General features: G+C 25.7%; 3 protein-coding genes across 3 annotated transcripts; 1 reads left to right on the top strand and 2 right to left on the bottom strand.

Annotated features, from left to right (window-relative positions):
* Window positions 1–4176: 4176 nt before the first annotated feature.
* On the bottom strand, window positions 4177–5077 carry LOC128964684 (uncharacterized). The gene has a single exon (XM_054311320.1). It carries the CDS (start codon window positions 4918–4920, stop codon window positions 4177–4179), a length of 744 nt encoding a protein of 247 aa, XP_054167295.1. The 5' UTR covers window positions 4921–5077.
* Window positions 5078–9030: 3953 nt separating this feature from the next.
* LOC128964682 (zinc finger CCHC domain-containing protein 24-like) lies at window positions 9031–14142 on the top strand. The gene is made up of 3 exons (XM_054311319.1): window positions 9031–9145; window positions 13709–13854; window positions 14029–14142. The coding sequence occupies exons 1-3, from the start codon at window positions 9052–9054 to the stop codon at window positions 14140–14142; spliced, it is 354 nt and encodes a 117-aa protein (XP_054167294.1). The 5' UTR covers window positions 9031–9051.
* Window positions 14143–15301: 1159 nt separating this feature from the next.
* On the bottom strand, window positions 15302–18061 carry LOC128964637 (calcium uniporter regulatory subunit MCUb, mitochondrial-like). Its single transcript, XM_054311267.1, has 4 exons — window positions 17995–18061; window positions 17073–17501; window positions 16759–16988; window positions 15302–15560 (listed from the first exon to the last, which is right to left on the bottom strand). Exons 2-4 carry the CDS (start codon window positions 17367–17369, stop codon window positions 15374–15376), a joined length of 714 nt encoding a protein of 237 aa, XP_054167242.1. The 5' UTR covers window positions 17370–17501; window positions 17995–18061; the 3' UTR covers window positions 15302–15373.
* Window positions 18062–18609: the final 548 nt, after the last annotated feature.

Here is an 18609-nt window from a genome sequence, read left to right as displayed (position 1 = left end):
TCCATCATCACCTTAAACCTCAAGACAATACTCTTGAGTTTGTTTGATGATTCAAAATGTTTGCATAAAAAGTTATATATGTTTTTTTTATATCTACAGTATATATATATATATATATATATAATAAAAATGTTTTATTTTTTAATTAAGTGATATACTGTATTATGTATTATATTTTTTATGTTTCAGTATAATCTGTATGTAAAGTAGTTTACAGCATAGATATTATATTTTGGATTAAAGTTTATTTTTAATGAAATTTTTTTTATTAATAATAAATTTTTTACTATTTTTTTATCAAAGTTTTAAACATTATTTTTCATAATTTATTTTTGTATATTATAATAAAATACTAAATAGTGTTATTATTTAAAATGTCTACCATTAAATATTCTAGTTTTAAATTACCAAAATTTATAATTTAAATTTATAAAGTTTTTACTATAATTATAATAGTCATTAAACAAAAATTATATCTATTGATATTTAACTTTTTAAAATCATTATTCAAGTTTTACATATTAATAATATTTAAATGTATTATATTTAAAGTCATAAAAATGTCATTACAGTTAGTGTAATACAATATATGTAAAAATATGTTTTAAAGATATGTATTAAATAAATATTTATATATTATTTATTACTCTATAATTAGGCTAATTAGACTAACATTTTTTTAATTATGCTAGATAAATCATAATTATTCTTTAATTAGATATAATTTTTATTGATATATAAATTAAATAAATTAGAAAAATATTTTATAATAATTTATAATACTATAATAAAATAATATATTATAGAATTTTATGCTAAATTATGATAAATAACTTTTTGATTATAAACAACAAATGTAAAAAATATTGTTAATACTGTTAGAACTGATTATATTAATCTTATATTGATATAAATGTACTGTACTTATCAAATTAAACAACAAAATGAATAATACAAAAAATATTAATTTATTACTAATAAATAGTATAACATTTTTTTTTGAATAACATAAAACATTTTTTAATATTCAAAAAATACATATATATAATTATTAAATTTTTAAAAAAATAAATTATATTAAATAAAATATTATGTAAGTAGCTTATATGCGTGCTATACGTGCTATAATATGTGTATACGTGCGTAAATTTACATATAAGTACTGTACACTACTATTATAACGTAAATTAATGGCAATATTTTACTGTCTTACAGTATTTTCTAAAAAAATAATAATAATTAAATTTTAATATAAAATTTATGCAAATTAAATTTCAAGAAAATTTTTGTGTGTGTTTTTGTTAAAATGTCTAAATTTACTTGTATTAGTAATTTAATTACTCGACAAAAAATTTCTATTGTAAATACAAAAACATAATTTACTGTAGAATTTCTATACTTAAGAATATAATTTTTTATCAGTAAAATCATTATTCAAATTTTATTCATTGAAAAATTACTTTTTAAAAAAAAAGAGTATATTTAAAGTCATAAAAATGTCATTAAAATCAATTTTGCAGCATTAAATATGCTTGTTTAACAATATACTATATATAATTTATACTAAACTATAGTATAGTTACTATACTGTATAATGTAACAGTATTTATTATAATCAGCATAATTATAATATAATTATAATGTATTGTCCAATATTATTATAACTATAGATTATTATAAAATACTTTTTTGACTCATTTTTCATAATGTATGTTAATACTATACTTATCACATAAAATAATAAATATGATACTGTATTATTAATAAAAAAATTGCCAATTTAACAATAATTTTGATACTTATTATTATTTATTAACAGTAATACTCGTAAATTTAAATATATTTTTTCATATGAAACGGTTAATATAGAAATATATATAGTAATATACCGGTATATGTAATATAGACTATTTGTAGTATTATAGATAAAATATAACGTATTATCGATTCAAGTATAATATGATTGAAATCAATATTTATAAATATATATATATATTTCTATTTTAAATATAAGAAAACTATTATTTTATAAAAAAAATAAATAAATAAAAATATTTATAACTGAAATTCTTTCAAAATAAATGATATTTTCAAAGAATATTTGATAAAATATTGAGTTAGATATTGAAAAACATAGTATTGTGATATATTTACAGTAGTTTTTTACTATAAAAACAATTATATATATTAAATTTATAAGAAAACAAATATTTATTCTGAATTTATTGTCAATATTATATAATTGTATAATTAAAGCAATCCTACATTAATGCTATAGTGTAAAACTAATTATTTAGTTAAACTGTATATTTAAGATAAATACCTATTAATACATTATAAGCTATATTGAAAATCTTTGGGGTTAAAACTCCACCCTTTAATTGACAGTAATATTGAATTTTGGATCAAATAAACACTTAAAAGACTTGAGGACTACATTAAGTACATGAAAGACTTTCGATGATTTAAAGAGCTATGGTTTGAATTTTTTTTAAATGCAAAATGTTTTTAAGGAATTTTCTAAATACTTGAATTTAAATATAACTTATAAGATAAACAATGATTTTTAATATAAATTATTCATAAACCCTTCAATATATTTTGAAAATCATTAAATATTATATATGTATGTATGTGTATAATATTAAATAAACATAATTATAATATGAATTATTTAACTAGTCTTATACTGTATTTACAGTATATATCTATATATGTTTATAAATATACTATATTATTATAATATTATAGTAATCAATATAATTCAATGATTTTTCGCTGTCTGAGCACATAATTAATAGCAAACAAAAAGTTGATTACAAACGTATGTCATCTCAAACTAAAGTGTCATTAATGGACAGTAGTATTTCGACACAAAACACGAATGTCTTAATATTACTTATAATAATAATAGTTATCTAATAACACTTATGAATATGAATCTCTCGCTCTCTCTCTCTCTCTCTCTCTCTCTCTCACATATTTTCATCCCATGATTGCCTAAAAAAGTAGACAAAAAAAACTGTTACTAAATATAACAGTTAACTAAGCTATAAGATTGTGACACTAGTCTTGTATTGTCTACTAATGACTTCCAGTTTGATGTGACATACGTTTTAGTATTATTAAACGTTTGATATTATTTAATGTATATTTATAAATAAAACTAATTCAGTTGAGTAGTATTGTGTATTGTATTAATTTAATTTAATAAATGTATTATTGTTTTCATTATACAAAATATTATAGTTTGTCAAATTAGATAGATCAGATAATATACATAATACAGTATTTGTGTTAATTAAAAATATACCGGTAATTTTATTAACATTTTTAAACTAAAACAAGTTGATATATAAAAATGATAAAGTAATTAAATAATAAATTGTTTTGAAAAATTATATTTTAATATATTTATACAGAGAGAAAAAATCAAAATTTTATATTACTATAGAATTATTAATAAATATTATATTTTTATATTTAATTTTAATAAAATTCCTAAACTATAAAAAGCATTTTTTTAGTGAAAATTTATAGGAAATTTACTCCTTTTTTTCTTGTTATTCAACGCTATTTAAAAGAGTGTCATTCAAGTGAATATGATTTGATGGTATGATTCGTGTCGACAATATATTCTTTGCCTAAGGCTTAAGGATTTTTGATATTAGTTTTCGTACAAAAAAAATATATTTTTTGAATTATAACTCACAAATCCTTTAGGCGTTGTTTACCAAATACATCACACAATCACACATCCAATACATACATACAGTATATTAACAGTAATTCCTATGAGAAATCAATTTGTTGTGTAATAATTAGTATTTATTTTTATAAATTTGTATTTTTTCTTAAACAAATAGTATACAAAAACACATTGTATGACAATTTTTTTTGTCAACAAATTAAAACTATTATTTTATAATATAATAGATAGGAAAATAAAAATACTAAATATTTGCACTAAAGAATTGATTATAAAAATTAAATAAACAATAAATTTGAGTTAAATAATTGGTTACTGTATTAACAGATATTATATATATATATATTGTATGATTAAAATCAATAGTTTATTATTATTAATGATATAAAACAAATAACATTAATATAGCATATTATTACACATCAAAAATAAATTGATTATATAAAATGTAACAATTAATTAATTGTTTAAATATAGATATTTGAGTCAAAGTGTTGGTTATTAAGATAATGGACACAATCGACGATAGCTTTGGGTATAAATGTCTTGTTGTTGTCCAACAGTTTTGATGGTAACTGTGGAAGAATCAGTGCAGTACACGGAATGCCATAAACAATACAGTACTCGAAGACAGAGCTCTCCACGAGATTGTCCAACATTTTTGGCGCCAAAAGTGGTCGTCGGCTAATATCAGATGGCATTATCTTTAGATTGCTCTCATCGGTAGTCAAGTAACCGATGTAGTCGTCTGAATCTTCTTCACGGGACAAATCTTTACTAACAATACACACCAAAGGCTGTGATCGACATCTACTGATCACTTGTCTCAGCAATGATGATACTGTCTTCACCAGCAAATGATTCTTGAGGTTTGTGTGATTTGTCAACAGTTGGACCCAAATAGACGTCTGGCCGGTGCTGTAAATGTTGGCCACTTTGTCAGCGATTCCGTCGACAACAATGTGACCGATTTGTGTCAAATCTTTAGCTGCAGACGATTTATGATCTTTGGCTAAACAGACGTAAACCACATCCAATTGATCGTTGAGTTTATCATCAATTTTGACCACAACTGTAACATCGGTCGTCTTTTTCTGCGATTCACCGTTTGTTTCATCGCCGGCCGCATCGTCGTCGGTGTCCTCATCGGACCAATAGATGGCCCGCGAGTCCAGTTCGTTGACTTCGCCGAAAAAAGCGTTGCCAGACATTGTGTCAGCTCTTGTGATGTCTTGGATGTGTTGACTTCAAGATATCAAATAATATTTGATTTAATTAATTGTTTGTTTGTGTCATTCAATTGACAAAAATAGTTATAAAACAAAATACACACAAAAAAAGTGTTCAATCATTGAAAACATTGAAACATTGTATATAAAAGTTGATTATATAGGGAACCAATAGATGGCATTAAATGTCAAAATGTTTTAACCCTTTATTATACAACTGTACTGTAAATGTAATGAATTTTTTTTATAAAATAATTATTATTAAATTAATTAAATTTTTATTTAACAATTTTCTTATTTGATTTTTATAATAAAATAAAATAATTTTCAATATATATATATATATTTTTAAGTTTCATTTACTATAAATTTATTTTCAATACAATTTATGTAAATTATGTAAAAAATGTGTATAATTTGTATATTATTTGTTAACATAATCTCATAGTACACGGAAATTTACTGTACATGTCTATAAAAAATAGTAACTTAAATAAAGTTAGATATTATTAAAATTTATTGTTATTTTATAAATTTTTTATAAATTTATTTAATAAAATATTGTGTAATACTGTTTATAGTGTATAATGGATTTATTAAATTTAAATAAATTTAAATAACATATATAGTTAAATTTCTCAAATTAAAATCAATTTATTTATATTATATAATTAAGCAGTTTAAATTATTCACTATTAAAATTTAATTTAAATAAAAAATCAATTTGTAGAAACTTAATAAAAAAAATCCTGCAATTATTTTGAATGTTTTTTAAAAAAATGTTTTTTTTATAAATGTTAATATTTTTAACTAATTAAAAATGATGAATATTTGCAAAAATAACATAAATAATTTTTTTTGGATTCTAATGTAATATTTATTGAAAAAAATACAATTGAAATAATTTATTAATAAATATCTTTTATACTGTATGTTATCAATGTTGAACTTAGGATTGATTTATAATATGAATAATAATAATAATAATGAGATAAAAATTGAAATATCACTTATTTTAATGGGTAATGCAAATAATTTATTGCCAATAAATCTGATAAATATATGAAATAATTGAAAATATTCACATTAAATCTTTATTTTATAATTTACACAATACTTTATTTATAGTATATAATAATGTATTCATTATTGAAAGTGAAACAATTTTTTTGTGAATGATTTATCGGAAACCATTTAAAAATCTACTTTAAAGTCAAACATTTCCAAACAAAAATCCTAGATTACTATTTAAATTTTATTTGCATAGTATTGATAAATATTACAAACAATTATTATTTTCTATGATTCATACCTTAATATTACATAATTTCTAAGAAACTATGATAATACAGTTTGTCAATGTTATCTCAGTTAACATAATTGATTAAACAATTTATTAATAGTTTATATATTTTATATCTACTGCTAAATTTTTTATACAGTATCTTATTATAGAATTTTTATTGAAAAAAATAATAAATAAAATATAGTATTATATAACATATATATATTATTAGTATATATATATATTTTTTAAAATTATTATTTAAAATTTTATTCAATTATGTCGAGTAAGTAGTGTTGTTATATTTTGCAAATAATATTATATTATAAAAACATCTAATAAGCATTATTCAAAATTTTTATCATATTTATCAAAATTATTATCACAGTTATTAAAAATAGCACATCATTGTAACCAAAAATTTTAATAAGATTTTTTTAGATTAATTATAATTTGTATATATTTTAATATTTTTTTTTAATAAACTAGTGTTTTAATAATTATAATTTTTTGAAAATTTCTATATATATAATTTATTTTAGAAATTCCATCTAGAAAAATTGATAAAAAAATCGATGACATAAAAAACAATTCTAACAACACTACTCCGGGTAAGTCATAATTTATTTATTAAATTAACTGTTAGTTAATAAAATAAATTCGCGCAGGGTTAATTTATTTTTTTTAAATCAACAAATGTGACAAATAATTGTTTAAAAATTTTGTTAAAATGTTAAACATATATATACACAGACATAATGAATTCAGATTCTAATAATATTATTGAGAATTTTTGTTAAAAAGATAAAATATGTGTCAAATGAAATATAAATTATTGCATTTTATATAACCAAAAAAAAAATAATAATGTAATATCTTATGAATAGCAAAAAAAAAGTGTTATATATATACTGTATATATTATAATTAATAAATATATTATTAAGAAAATGAAATAATATTGGAATTTAATTTGTAAATATTGATACAAGTGTTTATAATTGAAGTTTTAAAAAATAATATTTACTACAGTAATAGTATTATTATTTACTGGTATTTAAAATATTATTTTAAACTTATTTAAAACATTAGCTTTTTTTAAAAAAAATAATAATGTTATATGATATACGACTTATACCATACATACACAATGTAGCCATTAATTAACACAAATTCTGTGCATTCATGCGATAGCAACTCATTTTGGCTGTTAATATAAAATGTATTTATAAGTTATATATATATAATGTGATTATAAATTTTATAAAACATTTAACACTTTCTTTGATTTACTGGTATTTCAAACTATAGCAATTAAATACATGTAATGAAAAAAAATTCATGAATCAGTAATAATAGTAAGCAAATATAGGTTTGTTTTTTATTTTTTATTATAAGACAAAAGAAATATATAGTTAGCATTATTTTGAAGCCAATAATAGACAAAACGATATATACTTATAAAAAAATTAATTTAATTAAATCAAAAACTAATGTATTATTATTTGACTGTCTTTAAGAAATTTAAATATTTTTGGCATTTTTTTAGAATAAAAAATTTTAATTTTATCATAATAAATGTTATTTTTTTGTTGAATAGTTTTTTTTGTGCATAAATGCTGGAAAAACAAATGGGTTAAATTATAATATGATATATATTTAGTAGAAATAACAATTAAAAGAAAACAGTGAATAAAAATAAGAAAATAAAATTTGATAAAATAAATTCTCTATCTCTCACAAATTTTTTTTTATCACAACTGTTAGCTAATGTTTGCTATAATCTATTATATGCTCTGTTTTATAATGGGAGGCGAAAAAATGGGTTAAAAATAAACACATTTTTGTTTCAAAAAGCCATTGTATCTTATGTGAGATATACTCTTATAAGATTCAAACTCTCTCTCTCTCTCTCTCTCTCTCTCTCTCTCTCAATCACTTTCATCTCTATCTTACAGAAACTTTTTTAAACATTGGAGACTAAGGTGTGCACACATCTGAATGGTGTGAATTCACAAAATACATTAAATTTGGCTTAAATTCAAGGAAAGGGAACAAATAATTTTGAGAGACACTACACTACATCAAACTATAACTAACTATCTCTTTAAAACTAAACTCTATAAATAAACTGGTTATACACGCATAGAAAAAATTGTCTCTTAAGCGACTGTTAGTTTTGAAAGTATAAGTAATTTTTTTGATTTAATGAATTCAAACAAAGTTTTGCAATGAGTTTAACATTTTACTAAAACATTTATTTGTCTGCTGGAAAAATTTGTTAGCAATCGGTTTGTAGACAAATACAACAATTTTTTTATACTAAAAACTTTTTATACAACAAATCTCTCCGATGTTTTCTACGGAACAATCAGTCACTTATAGTCCAATAAATCAAATGTTTTACTCAAATCCAGTGATTTATCCAACAAATGATGTAAGTTATCGATCGATCAATAGATTTGTTTTGAATAAATTATTTTTCTATCAATTTTTCAAACATTTTTTTTTAATTTAGAAAAATAAGTTTATTTAGATTTTTTTAGGAAATAAATTTTAGAATATATATATGTTATATTAATATTCAACTATTTTTTTTTCTCTCTCTCTCTCTCTCTCACTCTTTCTTAGAGCTATCAATCATATCAATCAGTAATAGATAATCTTTGCAATTCATTTAGCTGTTTATCTACGACAGCTAATTATGTAAATAATAATAATAATATCAATAATAATGATAACATTAATAATAATAATAATAACATAAATACTCATAAAACAACTCATCCGCAAATATGTTTACCTCAATATCTATCCCATGTCTACCAAATGGGTTTCACTGATAGTAACCACTTATCAAATGACAAAATAGCGACAACTTTTACATTGAATACTAATAATACAAGTGCTCAGCCAAAGGAAGGTATGTTTGTTTAGGTTATAGACTTGTTATGTACTGTATGTGTAAAAAATATATTATTATTTTTTTGACAAAATATTTGTTGCACACATAGACATCAATGTCTATTATCTTTAATTTTATAATCTTTTTGTTATTTATTTTATACTGTATCTTATTTTTAGTACATTTTATTGTCTTATATTTACACATATCATTATCATTGACCTTTCAATACCTACCTTTCCTGGAACTGCCTGTCATTGACCACATCCAGTGGCTCCTCAATGACCGGTCAGTATCCTGGTAAGGGATTATCTACTATACAAACCAACCAATACCTGTATCTCCCGCCATACATACCTCTCTATATAAACCCTATCCACTGTACATACACTCCAGTGTTTCACTGCCTCTCAGTCAGTGCTTCTCATACTCCCTTACTGTGCACATCGCTGCCAGTCATTACTGCTACTAATACCTGAGCCAAGCCTCAGCACCTATACCTGTCTCACACATACACTCCACGTGTCCTCTTAAATACTTACCATTTGTATCACCATTTGATCCATTGTTTTACAATAAACTTGTTATTTGTTATCAATCGTGTCTTCATATCATTCATACATATCAGTGATCGATCTGACCATTCAGTCCACTGATATCTACAGACATACCGTTCGCTGGCCAACCACTCACTGTAGGAGAAGACATCGGAGATTAGGATCACTCCTAAGCCTAGCCTTTGGACCACAACTGCAGATCGGATCTCATATCACCTGTTGGTCTCACAACGACTTACTGGTGATCTTATAGTGGATATCTGTCTCATACCGACACATATCTACTAGTGTTTGGTATTGATTAGACGGAAGTACAGGTCTCATACCGACCCACGCTAAGTACGACCGGTCTATTTGGACATCAATTGTCTAAATAGACATTCCTCTGGAACTAAATAATACCACACCACAACAAATTGGCGCAGTCGGCACCGATCAACAATAGATCCCTATCTACGCGTATTGATGTCCACTCCTATTATCTCTGGCTTAACAAGACACGGGACATCATATCTACTTCAAGACAACATATCTGACGAGACAACCACTGAGTCCGAAGAAATGTCTCAATGCGGAGACAACACAAACAATGCTGACCTGACCGGTCCAACCGCTCTCAGCACTTCCAATGGCACAACAGCTCCGCAACTCATTACTGTAAAGATACCGAAGTATAATGGCTCTAAAGACACACCACTCCGTATAGAAGCATTCCTCCAGATCTTCGAGCGTGTATTCACTCATCTATCCGACGACAACAAACTTATTAAAATCGTTGAATTCCTCGAAGGAGACGTCGCCAACTACTATGGATCAGATATACTCACCAATCTATCCATCACTTGGACCGAAGTCAAGGACCTCTTGACCGGTCGATACACCCATTCAGATATACCTCCAGAAGTAGCCGCAACTCGACGACGTCAACAAAGAACTGAAACCATCCGCACCTACTTCGATGGCAAAATGGAAATCCTCCGCCGCCTAACCAACTATACGGACAGCCAACGCGCTAACCTACTTACAGAAGGCCTACTTCCCGAATACCGTGAATACTTCTATGGCCGCCGCTTCCAGACTCCGAGCTTATGGCTCGAGATGGCTCAAGATATTGAAGCCGACAAACAACGACATAACAGACAGCACCGGCCGCAAGGATCGTCTCACTACACATCCGACAACAGAGGCGACCGGTCCAACAAAAAGCATAGCAAACCAAATCAGGACAACAACAACCGCTCAGACAAACGTCCGCCATATTCATGTCGTATATGCCGCGACAAAGGACTTACTTCATGGCATTATCACAAAGACTGTCCACACAAATCATCCGACTCTTCATATGACAGACAGCCCAACAATGACAACAACGGTCACACCTCCGAAGTGACCGGTCCTACAAACCATTTCATCCGTCCGCAAGCAATGGCTACTCATGTCGTAGCGCAAGACATGATACTGATTCCTGGGCGCATCGGACGCTTCGAATTATCCGCTCTCGCAGATCCCGGTTCCACCGTCGACTTGATGCCACTACATGTAGCAGAGCACCTCCGTCTCCGCATCGACACACGCAAGTCGATGACCATCTCATTGGCCCGTGGATCTGTCCACACTTTAGGTGAGGTTACCTTTACGCTCACCATGAATAGGATGCCGCGCACCGTAACAGCACAAGTACTGCCTGGCTTTCAGTACACTCTACTCCTATCCCTCCGCTCTCTTGGACTCTACGACATCCTTATCGACACCAAAAATACTAAAGCAATATTCAGATCATCACAACCGCTGACCGGTCAGCAATGCCAAGCCATTAGCAGTCGCCTACCTATTCATCCAAACCGGCGACCGGTCAGCCCATTGAATCAAAATAATCAACAGTCCACCATTTCTACTACTTCGCCCCGCATAGGATTGGCCGCCAATCAGCCAACACGACACCGTCAGTATCGTCAGTCACATCAACAGGCGCCACAAGCCAGCCGAGTTATTGAGACGCCCAGTGCTCTCACACAGGTAAGCGTGAGTACTACCGCTGTACCGGTAACTTTGGTAAACTCTAAAGCCGATACAAATGCCGCTTGTCGTATGACTACCGCCGACCAATTCCTATGTGAACCTCCAGCCATCCAAACATCTCAACCATCAGACTCTGGACCGATCCCTACTCCTCCAGCTGTCACCCGTCTAAAGCCTTCTTCAACTTTCAAAGAGATGTTCGATAATATCCGCAAATCCAGACCTACCACACGACAACCTACCGTCAACTCTACTCCGGACAACCACTCCAACCGTACCTACAAACAGATGTTCAACAAACAGCCGCCTAATTCAATACCGGACCGATCGACGCAATCATCGCACCGTCGAACCCGATCTCCTGGTCCGCGTCGGACATCTGTGGCCACATCTATCCTCCGCGACCAGTCTTAAAGCGCCGGGGAATGTTGCACACATAGACATCAATGTCTATTATCTTTAATTTTATAATCTTTTTGTTATTTATTTTATACTGTATCTTATTTTTAGTACATTTTATTGTCTTATATTTACACATATCATTATCATTGACCTTTCAATACCTACCTTTCCTGGAACTGCCTGTCATTGACCACATCCAGTGGCTCCTCAATGACCGGTCAGTATCCTGGTAAGGGATTATCTACTATACAAACCAACCAATACCTGTATCTCCCGCCATACATACCTCTCTATATAAACCCTATCCACTGTACATACACTCCAGTGTTTCACTGCCTCTCAGTCAGTGCTTCTCATACTCCCTTACTGTGCACATCGCTGCCAGTCATTACTGCTACTAATACCTGAGCCAAGCCTCAGCACCTATACCTGTCTCACACATACACTCCACGTGTCCTCTTAAATACTTACCATTTGTATCACCATTTGATCCATTGTTTTACAATAAACTTGTTATTTGTTATCAATCGTGTCTTCATATCATTCATACATATCAGTGATCGATCTGACCATTCAGTCCACTGATATCTACAGACATACCGTTCGCTGGCCAACCACTCACTGTAGGAGAAGACATCGGAGATTAGGATCACTCCTAAGCCTAGCCTTTGGACCACAACTGCAGATCGGATCTCATATCACCTGTTGGTCTCACAACGACTTACTGGTGATCTTATAGTGGATATCTGTCTCATACCGACACATATCTACTAGTGTTTGGTATTGATTAGACGGAAGTACAGGTCTCATACCGACCCACGCTAAGTACGACCGGTCTATTTGGACATCAATTGTCTAAATAGACATTCCTCTGGAACTAAATAATACCACACCACAACAAATTAATAAACAATTATTAGTGCTCATTAAAGTTGTAATGTTTATAATACAGTGTATATATTTTTTTATTGTATCAATATGTTTAGAAAAAAAACTAATAATAATAAAATAAATTAAAAATTTAACCCATATATCTTAATTGATGGCAGACATACAAACATAAAATAAGTAAACATAAAATTAAAATAAGTACAAAAACTTTAAGGGGTTTATGATATTTGTATATTTGTCAAGTAATCATAAACAAAAAAATGTTTGTATCACTAATAATTGGGCGTTAAATTGTGTCCTAAATTTTGTAAATTTATTTTTATATGCAATATTTTTAAAGTTTTTATTTTTGTTGTTGATTAGTAATTCAATTTTATTTATTTTTAAAAAATCAACATTGTTATTTATTGATTAATTTAGAATTGATTTTATTTTAATTTAAATTTACAATACAAATTTATATTAAAATTTATGCTACTATTTGCAAATAAAAATAGATTTAATAATATATAAGTATATATTTAAATAGAAAATAATTATTCATTATATTTTCATTAATCATATGATGTCGACATAAATAATTATAGATTTTTAAATAACATTTTAAAAAATCATTTAATTGATGGTGAAAAGGGTTAACACACAATATATATATATATAAGTAATAAAATATATTATTTATATATTGAATTTTAATTCTGTGTTAAATCAGGTCTAACACCATATCAGGGAAGAAAACGGTGTTTCGGTGAATATAAGTGCTCTAAATGTAAGAGAAAGTGGATGTCTGGCAATAGTTGGGCCAATTCGGGACAGCAATGCATCAAATGTCATGTTATGGTTTATCCACACAAACAAGTACTGTATTATTCATTTTTTAATAATTAAATTGAATTAATTTTTTTAAAATAAAATCAGTATATTATAGCATTTTACAAACTTAATCAGCAAATATTTAACAAATATCTAATTATGGCAACAAATTTATTTTAATATATGTTTTTTAATTAATCAATAAAATAAAATAAATAGCGACCACTGGACAAACCCGACGGTCTGGACGTCAGTGACCAAAGCAAAGAACATCCGCAACACTTATGCGAGAAGTGTACTTCATTGGGATATTATTGTCGTCAAGTTCACTGAATCAATCAACCTTGATCAATTAATTTAATCAATTATAATTATTATTATGATTATTAATACATGTTTTATTGTTATCTTTAATTTTATTTTTTAAAATTTTAATTACGATATATATATATATATAAATTTATAAATTATTATTAGATAAAGTTGTGTTTGTTTTAAATCTTTGCAACTAATCAATCAATTATTTATATAATCAAAATGTAATATATGTTATAATAATTTGTATTATTTTAAGCAAGTAACAGTTTATATATATAACTACTAAATTATTAAAATTTTTAACATAATATAATATAATATATATATATATATATTCAATAGACTAGTTTGTTTTGTTATTTTATAAATGTGTAAATTTAATAAATAAAAAACAATAAAAATGTAAGAATTATATAATTATTGAAAAAACAACATAATCTTCAATATTAAAAAGCATAGTTTGTATTGTATTATAAAATACAAATAATTGCAAAATATTAATTTTCAAATATTAGCAAGTGTTAAGTTAAAGCTCATTTGATAACAACATTACAATAATTGTTTAAATAATAGATTTGATCAATTTTTTATATATAAATTATTTCATGTAATATAATAATTATATTTATCAATTAATATATTTAAAGCAATAATATATGAATTTGTCACATATATATCTTTAATTGTATTAGTATTAATAAAATTATTATTTGTAATTTAAAAAATACTTGACTTATTGATACATATAAATAAAATGTATGTAAAGTACAGTAAATTATTTATATCCATTTAAAGTAGAAAAACATAACTTTTAAAATTTCTTATTCAAATTATATATTCAAATAAATATTAAACTTAGAAATTATACGATAATTCTAAAAACAATTAAATATAATTATATTTAACTTAACAAACAATAATAATTAAAAGCTCAGTAATAAGGAAAGTATTATAATATATTATTAACTGTTTTGGGGATTAACTGTTAAAATATACCTTTAACTAATAATTCGGTTAATATTTGTTAATACATACAGTGATACTTAAAATTATATATAAAAAAATATAACTTAAAATATATATCCAATTAAGAAGCTCTCAATAATACTCAACAAAGAATTCAAATAAATTAATAACATTTAAATAATACATTAAGTAATGAAAATAAATAAATAAAAACATATATATATTATATCAAATATCAATCAATAAGTCAGCAGTGGATCAATTGATTTGACCATCAATTTTAGCCCAAAGACTTGAGTCTAAGAATTTTTTCATCCAATTGTTTGATTTGTTCCCTTAATTTCCTAAACTTGTTTACATCGAAATTCTGTTTTTGCGCTAATTTCCAGAATTTGCTTATCGTTAGCCTTCGTTCAACTGATGGCACCAAATATTCTTGAGATGTAACGATATAATAGGCAAATGTACTGTAAATCAGGATATAAAACAAATATAATAATACAGTATTGCAATTGATTAGTCGTTTTTTGATTATTATTAAATCAATAATAATAATAATATTAATAAATTAAACATTTTAGATAATTTTATAAATGATAAATTTATGTAAATAATTTATGCGTTTAGTTTAAAAAACAATAACATAAATTTTCATTTAATATAACTAAACTAATTAAAATATATAATAAATATATTATTTAACTAATAAATATTCAAAATATTATATTATGTAAACTAACAAAATCTACAGTTTATGTCTAGGATATAATTTTTAAAAATTATATGATATATAATATATATTATATATATGTTAAGTTCAATTTCATGCTAAATTAATTTCATTATAAATTGGGAGCTTTGATAATAATAATAATAATCTGCATCTGAAAATTATTTAGTAAATTCACATAATATATAAAAATAACATCAAAATATACTGTACTATTACTCTCTATAGATTTAGATCAAATTTATATTTACAAAATACAAACAAAATACAAACAAAACATAAATAATATTATGAATAAATTAAAAATGTTTTATAGCTAATAATACTAATAATGAGAAGCTTTATTGGATTTACACATTTATTGCCCTATCATTTCAAAATATACTCTGATGTCAAACATATAAACAATTTTTATGTGTGTTTGTGTGTGTGGGCTGTCGTCAGATAACATAAACCTACAAATTCTTTACTATAATTATTATTGTATAGCATTTCCTTATCGTTAAAATCTAAACAAAATCATTAATATTTAATAATGGCATCAAAAATAGATAAGATTTATATAAATATCTAAAATTCTGTGTAACAAAAATAATAATAATTCTCAATAAAAATAAAATAAATAATTACTTAAAAAACAAAACAATATGCTTGAAACGTTATAACTAGAAAAAACTGTTATCTAATATCAGAAATTAAATTATGATATAACGTGGGAGTAATTATGATAATAACTCAATAATAATTATTTAATATGGCAAAAAATTATGTAAATAAAGTAATTAAATTATTATTTTGAAATAAGATAAAAATTACCATACAATTATAATCAATTGATACCAATCAAAGTTAATTATATAAAAGAGTTAATTTAAAAAAATAAAATTGATATTTATATTATAATATACAATAACAATTATATTGTGTAGACCTACCCAACCATCATAGCGTAGGTGAGCATCCAAGTGATCGGTTCCATGATATCCCACGAATACTCAAACCATGTAAGTCGGGCCACAAAACCGAGTTGAGCCGATAGCAGGAACAGTCCGCCCCATTTGAACTTACGGTGGGCGTCGGTTCGGGCCAATGACACCATCTTTTGGTACTCGTTTAGCAATGGATTGAACACCACTTTCATACTTCTTTTCTGGTGCTCTAAAAACTGATGATTAAATTGACATTAAAACAAAACAAAAATTAGTATAATATAATCAAAAATAAAAACAAATTTAAAAGAAAAATTTACTGAAAGTTCGTGAGCTTCGGGTGAACTTAGCTTCGGATGTATAATATCTGTGCCGTACTGTAGTTCCGATTCGAACTTGTCTTTCCATTTGATCAGATCTTCGTGATTGCCATCGTATTCAATGTGACACAAACCAAGTGTCGGATGTTTGAACACCAGATTCGGCAAATTGGAGAATACAAAGCCGACGGGCGTATTGCCCGAATAGGCCACTCGTTGACTTTCGTCCACCACTTTATGCATATCTTCATGTGGTACTTGACCGGAGTTGTCCATGGCTTGGATTAGCGATCGCATTGGTGTCCAATAAGAGATGATATAATTATTGTCACTAATTTGAAATTTGAAGAAACCATTTGTAAATTGAAAATAAATCTTCTGATTGTCGGCCAAATCACCGCTTGATGTTTGTTCACTATATTTACGGATCTATTGTTAATTGAAAATCAAAAGTTTTTAATAACAAATACATCATTAAATATACTTTTTATTTACAATTAATTTATCTAGCTAATTTTTTCAACTAAAATATAATAATAATTATGCATAAAAATTTTTATTTTTCAATTAAGTTAGTTTAATTAAACTAAATTATATATATTAAAAAATTTGTAAAATACAATAATTAATTTTTTATTTCTCAAACAACTAATTATAATAATATACAATAAATTGCAATTTTATTCATTGATATTACTACTAGCGCTTAAAATCTCATATTATTATACAGTAATATAATCATAAATAATTACAAATATAGTCAATGAAAAAAAACATTAGAAAAAAATAATAATTGCATACAAAAAAAATAGTAATATTCCTAATAATAATTATCATAATAATCAATGTATTGTAAATTGTTTTAACTTTTTTCTTAATTCATATATTATTTATCCTATTTTTTGTTTGTTTTAATGAATACCTGATTAATAATATTAAATTTATTGTCAGTACGTGACGTTTGATGGACAGTCGTTATTGTACTGAGTGGTCGATAATAATAATTATAATTATAATAATGTCTAACAAAACGTGTAAATATAAATTTAGACATTTGTTTGTCAATTATTGTTAACAACAAACCAAAATCAAATAATAAACACTACTATATATTATATATGTATATATAGTACTAGAGTATAGATATATAATTTATTTATCGCTAAATTTGTTCAAACATTTATTAATAATAAACAAACAAACAAAACATGTGTCCAAACACTACAACAAACAACACCTGACTATAATATAATAAATATTTTGTTGTTATATATCACTGATTGACAAAAAAAAATAAATAATAAAAATATAGTGACAGTTGTCTGTCGTCTAACATAAAAACAAAATCAAATGTCAAAACATTATTATTAACACAAAACACAACAACAATATTACAGTTAATATATTATAGTAAATGTTTTGATTATATGAAATACTTTCTCACATATACTCTCTCTCTCTCTCTCTCTCTCTCTCTCTCTCTCTCTCTCTCTMTAAACACACATAACTGTACCGATAGTTGGCTTCGCTGTATAGT

Source organism: Oppia nitens, unplaced genomic scaffold (genome assembly GCF_028296485.1).
Source record: "Oppia nitens isolate AA-2021 unplaced genomic scaffold, nextdenovo-longstitch-racon4-pilon3 scaffold9_pilon_pilon_pilon, whole genome shotgun sequence".
NCBI classification, from domain to species: Eukaryota; Metazoa; Arthropoda; class Arachnida; order Sarcoptiformes; family Oppiidae; genus Oppia; species Oppia nitens.
Note: the sequence above shows the minus strand (reverse complement) of the source record. Positions and strands in the feature narration are given on the sequence as shown.

What these genes read in the sequence shown, in the direction of transcription:
- LOC128964684 (XM_054311320.1), bottom strand. Translation starts at nt 4,920, where the DNA reads ATGTCTGGCAACGCTTTTTTCGGCGAAGTCAACGAACTGGACTCGCGG.
- LOC128964682 (XM_054311319.1), top strand. Translation starts at nt 9,052, where the DNA reads ATGGGTTTCACTGATAGTAACCACTTATCAAATGACAAAATAGCGACA. An exon ending in AAGTGCTCAGCCAAAGGAAG is followed by an intron (nt 9,146 to 13,708) that starts GTATGTTTGTTT and finishes GTGTTAAATCAG; the next exon opens with GTCTAACACCATATCAGGGA. An exon ending in TGGTTTATCCACACAAACAA is followed by an intron (nt 13,855 to 14,028) that starts GTACTGTATTAT and finishes TAAAATAAATAG; the next exon opens with CGACCACTGGACAAACCCGA.
- LOC128964637 (XM_054311267.1), bottom strand. Translation starts at nt 17,369, where the DNA reads ATGCGATCGCTAATCCAAGCCATGGACAACTCCGGTCAAGTACCACAT. An exon ending in CCGAAGCTCACGAACTTTCA is followed by an intron (nt 16,989 to 17,072) that starts GTAAATTTTTCT and finishes TTTAATCATCAG; the next exon opens with TTTTTAGAGCACCAGAAAAG. An exon ending in ACCTACGCTATGATGGTTGG is followed by an intron (nt 15,561 to 16,758) that starts GTAGGTCTACAC and finishes CCTGATTTACAG; the next exon opens with TACATTTGCCTATTATATCG.